This window comes from Cygnus atratus, chromosome 2 (assembly GCF_013377495.2).
Source record: "Cygnus atratus isolate AKBS03 ecotype Queensland, Australia chromosome 2, CAtr_DNAZoo_HiC_assembly, whole genome shotgun sequence".
NCBI classification, from domain to species: Eukaryota; Metazoa; Chordata; class Aves; order Anseriformes; family Anatidae; genus Cygnus; species Cygnus atratus.
The window spans coordinates 106,332,330-106,346,573 of NC_066363.1; the positions used below are offsets into that span (position 1 = coordinate 106,332,330).

Consider the following 14,244-nt stretch of genomic DNA (forward strand, 5'->3'; position numbering starts at 1 on the left):
TTATTACTACAACACTACAATATTTTTAAAAGAACACTTCAATTACAGAAGCACAGTACCTTCATCCATCCAAACTGTATAAAGCCATCAGGAGGTTGAGGTGGGTTTTTTTGTTGTTGCTGTTGTTTAAAAAACAGCCCAGAGTGGTTGTCAGGTCACTCTGGTATCATTATTTTGTGTGTGGTTTCTTTAGTTCAAAGTGACTGAAAAGAATATCTATAATACAGACCAGGAGAGTAAAGCACGATAGGATATACTGGCACATCCGAGGGCATAGTACAAGGATTTGCAGAAATATCTGAATAGGCAAGGTTTGATAATAGCAGTGTTGGAGGACTAACTGAAATAGACAGAAGGATATATAACCAGCAGAGTCTACCTCCATTCTACATCCATGGAATAGACTGTGAAACAAACCGGCACTTTAGCCTCCTTGCTCACATTTCATCCTGGAGACAATTAGTTGACTCACTCCTGATGGGAGTCCCGGATAACAAAAGTTACATACACACGTGTACATGTGTACACACGTGCAACACTACCAGAGAACGAGGAGTCAGAGTAAACTGTAGAGATAAATTATTTGACTTGTCTCCCACAGAAAGTGGATTCCACTTTAGTGCATCTTTATATAAAATTAAAAGAGAAACTTAAGTGATTTCAGGTAATGAATAAAAACATGAATTACATTTATGGAGTCCTATCAACAGTAATCTGTACAGTCACCTATTTTACAGCAATGAAGAAACTAAAGTAGAAATATTTACTTAACTAGGAAAACACACTGTACACTCTGAATGTGCTTCCCATATAATTCTAAAAAAGTTCAGTCTGTAGACTTCAATACTTTTACAATGTCCAACAATTCAGATTTATTTTTCTCAATTCTGAATCTTCATTGGATGTATAGTTCAACATCCTTGCTTTCACACAGTGCAAGTTCTTCACAATAGAACTGAACTGCATTAGTTTATAAAATAGTAAGTACAGTATCAAAATGATTAACTTGGCCTCTCCAAATTCACCGGTGCTTACGAAAAAGTTACTACTAAATTTAATTATACTGCAACCTAATTTTAGGCCTTATATACTAGTCACATATTGCAGATGTTTGCTGCAGAATAGTTATCTAATGTTTTTCCTCCTTTAATGCTGCATACAGTATAATCAAATGATAACTAAATAATCTAGCATTCTATCTAGCAATTTGAATCAGATACATTTCACAAATAAAGCGCATATAGGAACTGCAATATTTGACATGCTTTCAAACGATCCTACTTGCAACGGCTTTGGAGTCAGGTTTCTTTAATCATTGGCCTCACTTAGGTCCAGAATATAAATGGTCTAACTAAAGGCTTCTTCCAAACATGGATGCTACAGCAATTTCTCTCTAAGAATTGTTCTATCAACAGACCACAGGAAGAATGAAGTACTTTAGTTTCCCTACGCCAAGGGAACAGATGGAATAGCTTGAAAGACAGCAAAACCAGCTTTCCATCATCTGAGCACTTGGGTAACTAGTTAAATAACTTGATGTTCTTTGACTACTACGTAACAGCTGAAAATTTGGTTGAATTGAAAAGCAGCAGAGAAAAAGATCAATGAATTTAAGGAGATACTCAAGCTTTAAGTAAACATGGAAAACTCCATGAATATATGAAGCCGCTGTTTTCAGCGTATTCTCGGAATCCACGAGCTGTCCACATTATCAATTCTAGGAGCATTGCAAACAGTTATGAAAGCAAGACTCTTGTTAGTAAGCCTAAATTTTCTACACAGGAGGGCCTTATCTCCACAACATAAATCTTAAGAAGGTCCTGAAACCCAGAATGAAGAACAGTAACAAGTAACAGTAACAGTTGCAAAGAAAGAAAAATAACATTCTATATTCTGGAAAGAAAAATCACCAGCAAGCAATTAGTATAGATGATACGAAAATAAGTAATTAATTTAGGTCATCAAGGTGAAGGGAAAGCCATCCAAGTGAACAGTAAAGAAAAAGAGGTCCTACCAAATCAGTATTTTTGGAAAAAATATATAAACATGGTTGAAAAATGTTACATTCTGATTCACAATTGGACGATACACAAAATGCCCATGGACTTCCTTAAAACGTCTGTTAAATCACATCTCTAATAATGAGTTTTAAAACTCCCCTGACCCTGAATTATCTGATGCATTATATGGACTAAAGGCAGTTAATACTGCCAACATTTAGTTCTGAACAGAGTTTCAGCCATGGTATCCTACACTGATTTCCCTCTGCACAACAATGTGAGAGAAATCTATTTTTAATGATATGAACAATGAGTCAGCACTGAAAACATTCAGTAGAGAGATACATGAGATAACAAAGTGGGTCAACAGAAAAAGTAACTGCGTACTTGGCTTACCAAGTAACTCAAAAGAAATTATATGCCCAACAACAACAATTTGGGGAAGAAAATTTAATTCTGAAAAGCATCTGTAACGACACATCTACATCTTGGAGTCACTGCAGCTGAAAAACTGCAAGAGATTCCATTAACACAGAAAAAGCAGTAACGAAGAGCCACTGTGGATGCAAAGTGGAAAATCACCCAGCTTTGATACTCTGATACATAGTTAAGACAAATGTCTGTGAGTCAATGTTGAAGAGGAAAATAAAGTAAGCTTCTGACCACAGGAATCTCTAAACAATTATCTCAATAAAATGATCTTTCATCCACAAGATGCTGAACTGTCCCCGGCAAGCAATACTGTAGTTTTAAAAGGTCACATTCTACAGGTCATATCAGATTAGAAAACTGGCGTCTCTCCTAAAAGGAAAGTTACTCTAAGTTTTTAATCCATCAAATTTGAAGTTTTCCTGAGTTATTTCTTGCAGCTTTTGAACGTACCACCTAAAGCTAGTTCCCCAAACTCTTTTAAACTTCCCAAAAGGTGTGAGGGTATGAATATGAAAAGCTCTGAGGATTGCTCCTTGTTTCCCTTTGCTTTGCTATAGCTTTTCAGGGGTACTACAAGAATCAGCTTTTTAGACTTAGGAGATCTAGGAGCTTATGACTGTATTACCTTTGATCTCTACAACCTATGAGACCACATCCACGCTGGGAAACATGATGGTTCCACAGAGAAGTAAGCGTTTCTCCTCTTACAGTCATAGGTTTGAGAATTCCCTTATTCGGAAGATTCTTAACTCAAAATGATTGTGAGAACGACCTACCAAAATCATTCATTTACCATGTCAGAAGACCAATACCTATTCTTTTCCCGTTTTCCTGAGAATGTCTACTCCCATCATTCCTAACACCTGCTCTTTTTGACACAGTACTGTCCAGTATAGGATTAGACTATTATATATCCAGCTATCAAAATTCTGTTGATTGTCAGCATGAAGTACGTAAGCCAAACCTAGACGGAGTTTCATGAGGGTGGAAATACTGTGTGGCTTCAAGGCTCACACTGCTGAGCATTAAGGATCCTTTTTAATCCACATTCCAAAAACAGATTAAGAAGTGTCTCTAGAGTGAAACATGATAGATTTTTCAAACCTAAGGGCTACAAACAGCTCCACCTAAAGTAACAGAAAATATCCTTAAAAGCAATTGAAGGATTACCACTTAGCACGTGCTACTTAACATACTCATAGCTCTTCTATTATGACAAATTATGAAACAACAGAGTTCAGACAACAGGGACCAGTACTATTCCAAACAACTATTCCATGCTTGTGAATTGATTTGTTTTTTTAAACGCAATGAACTGTCAAATGTTGAACTTAAAACACATCAGAGCAGCAAAGCTATGCCCCACTTCAAGATACGAACATGAATACAGTGGTCTGAAGGTACTGTTAACGTCACTGCCCATTTCCAACTTTCCTTCCTCCTTAACGCAGCAATAGCTGCAGGTAAATATGACGAACGACAGGTAAGTATTTCTGTATAGAGGTTTTTCATGCCTTAAAATATATAACTTACAACCATGTATATCTGCTTTTACCTGAAACAATTACAGATGATCCTGGGTCAATAATTCCACTGTTTGGCCTCACACAGTATCGACGAGGCGCTGTGGTCTTCACTTTGAAGCATACTTTCCTATCTGATGGATTTCGTAGCTTAAGATTTGTAGTTACTACGTCTGTAAAGGGACCTGAAAAAAAAAAGAAAGAAGTTGTTTTCATTGTAAATACCCTCATATCTGTGGAAGACAAGGCTGTTTATACAGTACAAATTACTCTTAAAATATAATTTAATGGCAACAAGCAGTTTAAATCATACATCTGTTAAGCACATATACCATTACGTGCAAAGCATATTCTATCATCTTAGCTATAACAATATACATTAACGCAATGAACAAATAAGTCTTAAGTAGTATGACATATTCAAGCTGCTGGTGCAAGTTCATATATACATATATAGATACAGACATTTTTACATCTTAAACACAGACGTCATTACGCTAATTTTACTAAAGCTTTTGTAACACCGCACGTAACCAGTGGGTAATGATCATATGTGAAAGTAAGTTTTGCTGGATTTTTGTCTAGGAATAGAAGCAATATGTACTTTGGAACTCTTACCAGTGTTTATTAAAGAAAGGAAACACTGTGATAATGAAATATACTAACTGCTCTTGAGATTTCAACTTATGGTGGGCTTTGAGGTCCTACAGCCTTGACAGAAACATTAACCTCATCTTTCAAATTCAAAACAGGCAGGGAAGATGATACTCTGTTTATGCATATATTCCAACTCATCCACCAAAAAGAAACTTCAGTTGCCGTATTCACCTATCTAATGCAGTATATTCTCTAAACTGTGCCTATGTTAAACCATCAAGATAGGAATTGACTCTAAGGCTGGACTGGACAACAGAGGCATAATTTCAATGTCAAGCTGTAAAAGCTCTTCTTCCAGAAGAGATCACCTCCAAGTGATGTCACACGTAACAGCAAGAACGGTTCACAGCGTGTTAATCTCCTTTATGTCATTTGAAAGCAAGAATGCACAGGCACGAAAAGAATGCACTTAGAAAATGGAACTGCATATGAACATGAAGTTTATTCAATAATATTTCATGTGTACATGAATTTTAAAGAAGCCTATTTTTCTCTAGACATAACAAATCAAATTACTACAAAATGCTTTTCACCATTATTGAAATCATGACAACTGCTTTTCCATTTAAAAAAGAAAGAGAGCAAACTTTAGATTATACAGGGTTAAAAATATACACGACCTGAGCAGTAAGGTACAACAAACCCACCACTTGCATAAGCTAAAGGAAGTCAGAAAGTCAGTTCTCTTCCCAGACCTCTGTGGAATAATGTCTCCAGGACTCCTCGGAAGCAAACGGCACTATCACTAGCAAGCATGTTATTACACCAGAGGGCTCACTATCTGACCGATGTCTTGATTTCTGTAACCCTCTTTCAGCCCAAATCCTTGATGTTGAGAGAGTGCTGAACACAGCCTTGACTTGAAACAATGAAATACAAATCAACCGAGAATGAACTGGGATTACTGAGAACAAGAACAGTCAGATGGAGGTGAAAACGCGTGTGAGCCGGTTTAAATTCAACAGGACTTCTTTGGTGAGAAAATAGGAACTGGTACTACTCGTCTGAAAATGTCATTTCTAATCTGGCTTTATAAGGTAGAGCAAGGTAATCATCCTCTTAATCCACTGAAACTTGGCATGGGTCCCATGCGGAAGATTTACAAAACTACTTCAAAGTTTCCTGCCACTTGTCCCTTGTCGGCTCTTGCAGGATCCAGTTGCATTTACTTAGAGAGTTCAACCTAAAAATAGCTCCCATAACCCACACCACAAGCCGAACTAAAATCGGGTATCTGAATAACCCTTTAAATCTGAGGCTGCTGATATGCTCAGAAAAGACTGAACGTTTATTTTTTGAACCACACAAGCATCTTTAAGAACTTAATTCTGTGTTTTACTTATAGCCGCCTAGGCAGTGCCTTTGCAGTGCCCAGCAGCACAGGAAACCTTGAATTTGGCTTTCAGTCTTTTTTTCCCCTTTTGTTTTTGTTTGTCTATAATTGCAACTTTAGACAACCTGAGGTGCTCTGCTGTGCAATCTTCTCAACCACTGTTAGAAGAAAATTCGTATCTAAGAAAAAAAGGCTCAGCTCAGAGGCTCATTTTGAAAGGCACAGTCACCAAGTGAAGAAGCTCAAATAGCTTATCTCGAGACACAGAAACAGTGAATTTAGGAACTCGAGATGAACTTTTTTAAACTTATAAAAAATAAAAGATGTTCCAAGACATGAAAGGCCCCCTTCTCAAAGCCTGCATAATAATGGCAAGATAGGAGTCAAAGCATTGCTAGAATTATTCTAATACTTCCTGGCAGTTCCAACACCGCAGATGAAAAAAAGTCTGCTTTTGTTCTCCAGGTACATAAACGTAGTGACCTCCTCTGCATTTCCCCAGTACTTCCCAAAAAACAGCCTTGATCTCAGGAACATTTTTCAGCACCAGACATTTCTTCCAGAGTGGACTGAAATCTTTTCTCAAAGCCTTGAGCACCCTTTGGGCAGCCTTACCTTTCACCTGCTTTCCAAAAGCTTGAAAGGTAAAAAGCTGTACAAAACCTCTCGAGACTCACGACCGTCAGAATTAATAAATAGCTCCCAGCAAACTGGTGTGCAAAGGGAAAACAAAAGGAAAATAACACTAAATGTCACTGGTCCTGCAGTGCCCAGCTATTTTGGTAGTTCAGTGACAGCACTGATCGTGAGCATGGGTATGCAGGCGGAGACTTTTCTGACACAAGGACAGTAATTCAGAGAAAAAAAAACTATTAGCATTGTGAGGAGGAGCATGTTCTAAATTAGAATAACATGTCCTTAAAAGAAAAAAAAAGTGAAGCAGCAGAAGGGGATTCTGGAGTTTCCATTCACACAAACATACATACCCCTACCCTTGAAAGGGTGGGGAAATAAAAGACTAGCTGGCACTAACAGCCTGAGCACAAAATCTTAAATCATAAAGTTTCCTTGAGAAAAACTAGAGGAGTAGGGGGAGAAGAACCAGGAGTGGGAAACACTCTGGGCCATACCACACAGACTACATCTGAAGGAGCCATGGAAAAGAACACAAAGGCTAAGGTGGGTACAGACATTTTGGACACCCACCGAGATGGACAAGAGCACGCCAGCTTCATCTCAGAAAACACAGATTCATTATGACAGTATTACACACTCAAAAAAGGATCTCACTAGCCACTCATGACACCCAGTCTAAAGCTGGGTTGGTTTTATTTAAGGACTTAAACCTCCAATGAGCTCATGTAACTGCCCCCAGCACACAAAAATACCTCATGAGTAGTCACCTACTGTCTTTTGCCCAATTCCCATTGGAAACTGGCTATCTTTTATCTTAGATTTGTACAACTTAAGGCCATGGACTTTTGGATCTGCAACTAGGGTTTCCAGAAGCTGTGGTAATTTAACTAATAAAATCCCCAAGGTACACTGAATTACCTGTGATGTATATATTCCGATGTAACTGTGATGTACATTGACAAGAGAACATTGCTTTTTAAACCTGTGATTTCAATCTAACAACTCCTGGGAGGCAGAGCTCTTTTGAAGGGGACTGGGAGCTCAGAAATCTGTTTAGCAGCATGGAGTCAAGACACCAACTACAGCACCTTTCTAGAAGAAAAACTGTGAAAGTGCCAGATAATTGACTGTTTTGAAAAGCGCAGTGATGATCCACGCCAAGATTTTCCCTGTCTTTTTGACTTACAGCAGCCCTAGAAAGGAATGACAGCCACCTGCCTAATCACACTTGGAGAAACTCGAGATCTCCAAAACCACGATGCGCTGCATTTCTCCTCCAGCAATCCTCCTGTGCAGCCACCACGAGATTAATGCCGGGGTTGCCTCTGGCAACCACGTACCTTGGACTACAGCAACTAGCAAGCAGGAGGAAACGACACAGATTCTGCAGAGCCAGCTCCCACTGCTGAAATGCCATCCCAAGTTTCCTGGTTTGCCACAACCCAGCCTCTTACACTGCAGTAAAGCCAAATGACGATGTTACTGGACAGGCAGGGTCTGTACAAAGATCTTTCGGGATCAATGTTGTCGTATTTTCTCTTCAAATTCACGTCTCCATGTTCTGAGCACCAAGTCACCCTACTCCTGCCTGGGAAGGTCAAACACCAAGGAAAAATGGTGACATGAATATGCCTTTCTAGAGTGGGAAGGAAGAGCTGAGAGGAGCCTCCTCAGTCCACAGTACCCACGGGGAAGATCTGAGATTACAGCCAGTATCTACTCATTAATAGTACAGCACAAATGAACTGAAAGAATTTTTGGAAGGGGGCAGGTTTGGTTGTTAGATGAGCCATTCAAAATTAGAACAGCTAGCATTAACGTATACAGAGACCCTGTTACAGAGCATCACCTCTGCCTAAAGTTAGGTAACAATTTGTCATTGTATAAAATTACAGCAGCTTGTACAAAAATAAGCACGTTTATTTAAAAAAACCTGAACAACAGTTTACACGAAACAGCTTAAATATAAGTATGTTCATCTCTTTAAGACACCGAACTGTAACTGTTATAAAAAGCTAAATACCTAAGCTGACTGCCAAAGGCACTCCACTTCATGCTGAGAACTGAAGTTTATTTAAGCTGTAAACTGGCACATTAAAGTAACGTATTCAACCATATCAAAAAAAAATACAAGTATACATAAGGAAGCACACAAGCAAAAAGATTACAAACTTCTAAAAAAGTGTGAGTTGCAGCGTTAACTTCAAAAATTATTTGGATGACAGCCTCAAAGTGGGATGCTGTTTCTTCCTCGCTTTCCAAATTCTGGAAGCACTCAATCTATACAAAAGACTTCAAGGTACCTTCACCCAAATGTACTGAGGCAGGACAGTTTTTGTCCAGCACACGATAAAGTCAAGTTGGGCAGGCAAAGAAAAATCATTTACTGCACTTGACAATTTGAGTACTAATGCCTGAAAAAGAAGTTAAAGTCATCAGGATAAAAACTAGAAGTAATGTTATAAAGCCAGCATGACAAATCTGGTGAAGAAAAGGTTAACTGACTTATGGTAGACGTGACAGAAACAGAGTAAGATCTCCATCAACTCATTCTGCTAGAATTAGAAGAAAAAAAAAGTTAATGGAATGTAATCAACATTCTTACAATATAATATTTTTCCTTCTTAATTGGGACAAGATTTAACTGCTTTTCATGTCCATCATCAGGAATCAGAAAACTACAGAATGGCTGAGGCTGGAAGGTCACTGGAGGTGACCTGGTCCAGGCCCCCTGCTCAAGCAGGGCCAGAGAGCCAGACGCCCGGCATCATGCCCAGACAGCTTGTGATAAGACCCCCGAGCCTTCCTTTCTCCAGGCTAAATGGCCCCAGCTCTCAGACTTTCCTCACAGGAGAGGTGCTCCAGTCCCTTCATCATCTTCACGGCTCTTCACTGGACTCTATCCAGTGCGGCCATGTCTGTATTGTACTGGGGAGGGGCAGAGCTGGACCCAGCACCCAGGCATGGCCTCACCAGTCTGAGGAGACAGGAAGAATCACCTCCCTCCACCTGCTGGCAATGCTTTGCCCAAAGCAGCCCAGGACACCTCTAGCCTTCCCTGTGGCACGGGCGCACTGCAGGCTCACATTCAACTTGGGTGTCCACCAGGACCCCCAGCTCCACTCCTGTGAAGCTGTATAACGTTGCACTTCCCCTTTCTGAACTTCACAAAGTTCCTGCCAGCCCACAGTCACACATCTCCAACCACACTTTGTGCGACTGACCACTACGTTCTGGACCCAGCCACTTTTTTTTTTTTTTTTTTTAACCCACCTCACCGTCAGCTCATCCAGTCCCATACACAAACAGCTTCTCTGTGAGGATCTTAAGGGAGGCAGTGTCAAAAGCCTTAATGAAGTCCAGGCAGACAATATCCACTGCTCTCCCCTCCTCTACCAGACCAGCCACTTCATCATCGGAGCTTACCAAGTTGGTCAAGCATGACTTCCCCTTGGTGAACCCACGCTGACTACTCCTGATGACTTACTTTCTTGCCCTTCACATGCCTGGAAATGCTTTCCAGGGTGAGCTGTTCCATCACCTTCCCAGGAATCCAGGCGTAGCTGACCAGCCTGTAGTTCCCTGGGAACTCCTTCTTGCCCTTCTTAAAGATGGCAGTGAAACTTGCTTTCCTCCAGTCTCCAGGCACTTCTCCCAGTCAGCAGGTTGATTAATGATTACAAAGAGCGGCCTCACAGTGACATCTGCCAGCTCCCTGGCACCCCTGGGTGCATCCCATTAGTTTGCCTAAGCATTGCCTGACCTGATCCTTTGCTCCAGATCTTCTCCCTGGTCTCTGGGACCTGGGATTCCTGAAGGCTGACTCTTGGTAACGAACACTGAGGCAAAGAAGGTGTTAAGTACACAGCCTCTTACATGTCCTGTGTAACCAGGTCCCGCATCTCCTTCAGCGGTAGGCACACATTTCCTTTTGTCAGCGATGTATTTACAGAAGCCCTTCTTGTCATCCTTGACATTCCTGGCCAGACTCAATTCCATTTGGGCTTAAGCCTTCCTAACCTAATCCCTGCATGCTTCGACAACAACTCTGTATTCCTCCCAGATCACCCATCCTTTGCTTCTACCCTCTGTAAGCTTTCTTTTTGCATGTGAGTTTGGCCAGGAGCACCTTGTTCATCCACACGGGCCTCTGTGCATTTTTACCTGATTTCCTATCTGCTGGGATGGATTCCTCTTGAGCTAGGAGGTGATCCAGGAATATTAAGGAATTTACAAAATGATCAGTAAACATTTCTCCTGCATCTGGGATAACTACAGAAAACAGAAGTATTTCCAGAGATTTGCTGTCATTTTAAAAAGGAGTTGCACCAGAACAACAAAAAAAGCTCTGTTACAAGAACGGGCTGGACAGATGCTCAGTGATGTCCAACCCACAATGCACTGATATCATGTGCAATGCACCAGTAGACATCAAGGGCATTACATATTAAGGTGTTTCTGTTTTCTTTTTAAACCAGTTGAAATTGCCATCGTGATACATGTCAACTGTCTTCAAAAATATGAATAGTGATTGTAGTAAGTTAAAAATAAGAGTTATTTCACAAAGGACTTGGAGATGACAGCTCATTCTAGTTTTCATACAGTCCAGCTTTCAGCTTTGTTTCACTGCACCAAGAATACTGCTGCCTTGATCACCTCCAGATTTATCCTCGTAAGTTTATCCAATTATTTTTAAAACCCCCAGAAACATTTCTATTTCAGGTTCTACTACAGAAGCATGTTTATTTTTAAAGATATAAGGAGAAGTAAAAGCAAAAAAAAAAAAGTGAATTGCCAACCTTAAGCTGAAACGTGCATTTTACTGGCAAACAAAAGTCAATATCGAAAAAAATGAAGACGAAATGTCTAAAAATGAAAGACCAGTGTCCAGTAGTGATTCAAGCTACCTTGATTGTCAGACAAGCACACTTAAAATATAAACAAGGCACTTGATTGCTTCAAATGGGATTTCATGGTTCTGAAAAAAGCATAGGTGAAAGAGCTGGCATAAAAAAATAAAAGCAAGAAAAAAATGTTTCTTTCCATAAACTACTTCTAAGCAATTAATATTCAAATCTTTGTGAAAACAACCTAAAAAGAATCCGTAACAGTCATTTTCAAGGAACATCATTCCTTTTCCCCTTGAAATACCGAAAATACGATCATTCAAACATCCTATAAACTCAGCTGGAAGAAAAATTCTAACTCTAATAAATCACCTGTGTTAAATTTATTCATGCTCTACAAAGCATAACAGCTTAGGTTTCATGAATTAATACTTCAACATTATAACTCTGAACGATCAGGAATAATCAGTGGATGAAGTTGCAAGATTACTAATATCTACAAATAGTCAGTGCTCTCAGGTATATATCCATATATCAGAGCAAAAATACAGAATCTCTCTCTTCTTATGCTGGCACTTGATAAATAAGTCTTAATTTTATCATCAATCTGCACATAAATACCACAATGCAAAAAAAAAATCTTCATAAGAAAGCTGACAAGCCTCAAAATCCATAGCCCCAGCAGGCTGATTCCGGGCTAGCACTGTTCATCATGGGGTAACATCAGATTTTATCTGTGCTCCTCACACCGACACACTGATGGTTTATCTGTCAAGATTTTTTCTTCTTCAGAAAAAAAAATGCTGAGACAATGCTCATTTTTAATCCTAAAAGGGCTTGTATTCCTCTGTCAAAGTGGCAAGTAGAGCATATATAAGGCTATAGAGCTTACTAGAGGTGCTTGTACCGATGCTGACATTCATGCTTTCACTGGGGGCTGGTGGAAGGGAAATGGGAATTGAAATCTGTTGCCGGCCATTCTGACAGAGAAAAGACAAGAACACAATACAGCAGCATTTCGAACTAGGCAAAACAAACATTCTTTCTCCTTGTATTTTCCTCCTGGATCACAATTTCACGTTCACCCCAGATTGTTCCTGATGTGCTGTCAGTGGCCAAAAAACACAGTAAAAACACAATGAGCATCTATCTCAAGGGTAAAGTGCAGCCACAGATGACTATCATGAATTCTGGTAAACAGAACATTATCTACTTCATATAATGGAAAAAATACAGGCTAAAAGGAGATTGTCCTGCACTTAGAGGTAAACATGGACAAAGGTTTCTTTAGACTCAACAACACTACTAATAACATGACGTAACACGGAGTAACTTCATCCAAAGATATTAACGCTCGTGTTTAGTTTAAGCTTTAAAACCTAGCAGTCATATGTCTGCACTTGATATTTTTCCTATTGAAAAAGTACCATTATCAAATAAATGTCATGTTACTAGTGTCGAAGGCAAGCTTCCTACTTCAACTTAACCTCCAGGTTATTGTGAATTCCCCACTTGCAATTTAGCTCTATTTGCTTGTACCGTTGTTCTTGCCAAAGACACACTAAGCATACTAAAACTGGTAGCTCGTAATTCTACTAGGAAAAGTCTTAAGAATCTAGCAATAAAGCATTATTCATCCCAAAGCGTTCTCTGTTGAAACAACAAAAGCAGTAGAAATATTTTACTACTGATAAATACGAACACTTAAAACAGCAAATGATGCTTAAAGTCCTGAAACAACTAGTAATATGTACAAGCAATCCGGCTCAGTAAGGGCTGTCTCATCAACCCTTCCTGCTGGAGCAACTGTTCTCTTTACTTGGATGAGGCAAGATAACTAATGAATTTGATAATTACAGAGCCTCTTCGATTTCAAAGAATACTAGCGCATTTGAACAGAGCTAGATAAACAAGTAACTGTCCCCTTTCTTCTTTTGAACTTTCTTTGTATTTTAACCTGCTATAGCTTACAAAAGCTTTTGGGGATGCTGAAACACCCAGATCTGCTGCTTAAAATATTCAAGCATACAGCAGCTCAACTATCCGACCTCCAATCGGATACACCTGTCTGATCTGAATCACAACATTCAAGACACACTTCAAACCATACAGCAGCAATCAGAACGTGTAATTATCTCAGCTGACAGCTGCAATGGCACGCAGTATGCTGTGGCAAGGCTGATTTCCTTGAAGGCTTGACCAAAAGCAGTGTGCTCAAAGAACTGGACATCAGAAGCCGGCCTGAAACATACAACAGAACACTAAAACCCTCCTGGCTTTCCTCAGCTTCCTTGCAGGTAATAACCAAACAGCACAACTGAGTAATTTTAATAAATAAATTCAGCACAAACAGCATCCAGCCTCACAAAACAGGCACACGACAGAGAGACCCGCCTACATGGGCTTACACACAAGGCATTAAAACGTTCAGCATACAGATGCAGCTAGTGCTGGGCCACCTCCCAAAGATGTGAACAGCTCACTCCAATTTCAGGGCGACCTTTCATTCCCCAGAAGCACAGAGTCCAGGCCTCCAACGTCTCATCTCTCTGGAAGCCAAGTTCACCATACCCTACAGTTACTCAGGAAACAAACATCTGCTTTCAGTTGGACGTGGTGACAACCCCCTCGCCTGACAAGATCGCACACCCCATTCCCTCACTATCTTCCCGTCACAGCATCACGCTGAGCTGACACAACCCCGCTGCAGGACCGGGCAGCTCACTTCCACACGAGCAGCGAGAGCTCTCACCCGAGCCCCAACGTGGAAGGGAAACGATGTCTCGCACGTGTCCAAAATAAAACCCTAAAAATTT

The 14,244-nt window shown here is 40.0% G+C and overlaps 1 protein-coding gene across 1 annotated transcript in view; it reads right to left on the reverse strand.

Moving 5' to 3' along the window:
* The window catches only part of VAPA (VAMP associated protein A), a 30,522-nt gene that overhangs the window by 8,546 nt on the left and 7,732 nt on the right, over window positions 1–14,244 (reverse strand). Inside the window, exon 2 of the mRNA XM_035564141.2 lies at window positions 3,988–4,140. Coding sequence (XP_035420034.1) covers window positions 3,988–4,140 — 153 coding nt within the window. The remainder of the gene's footprint in view (window positions 1–3,987; window positions 4,141–14,244) is intronic.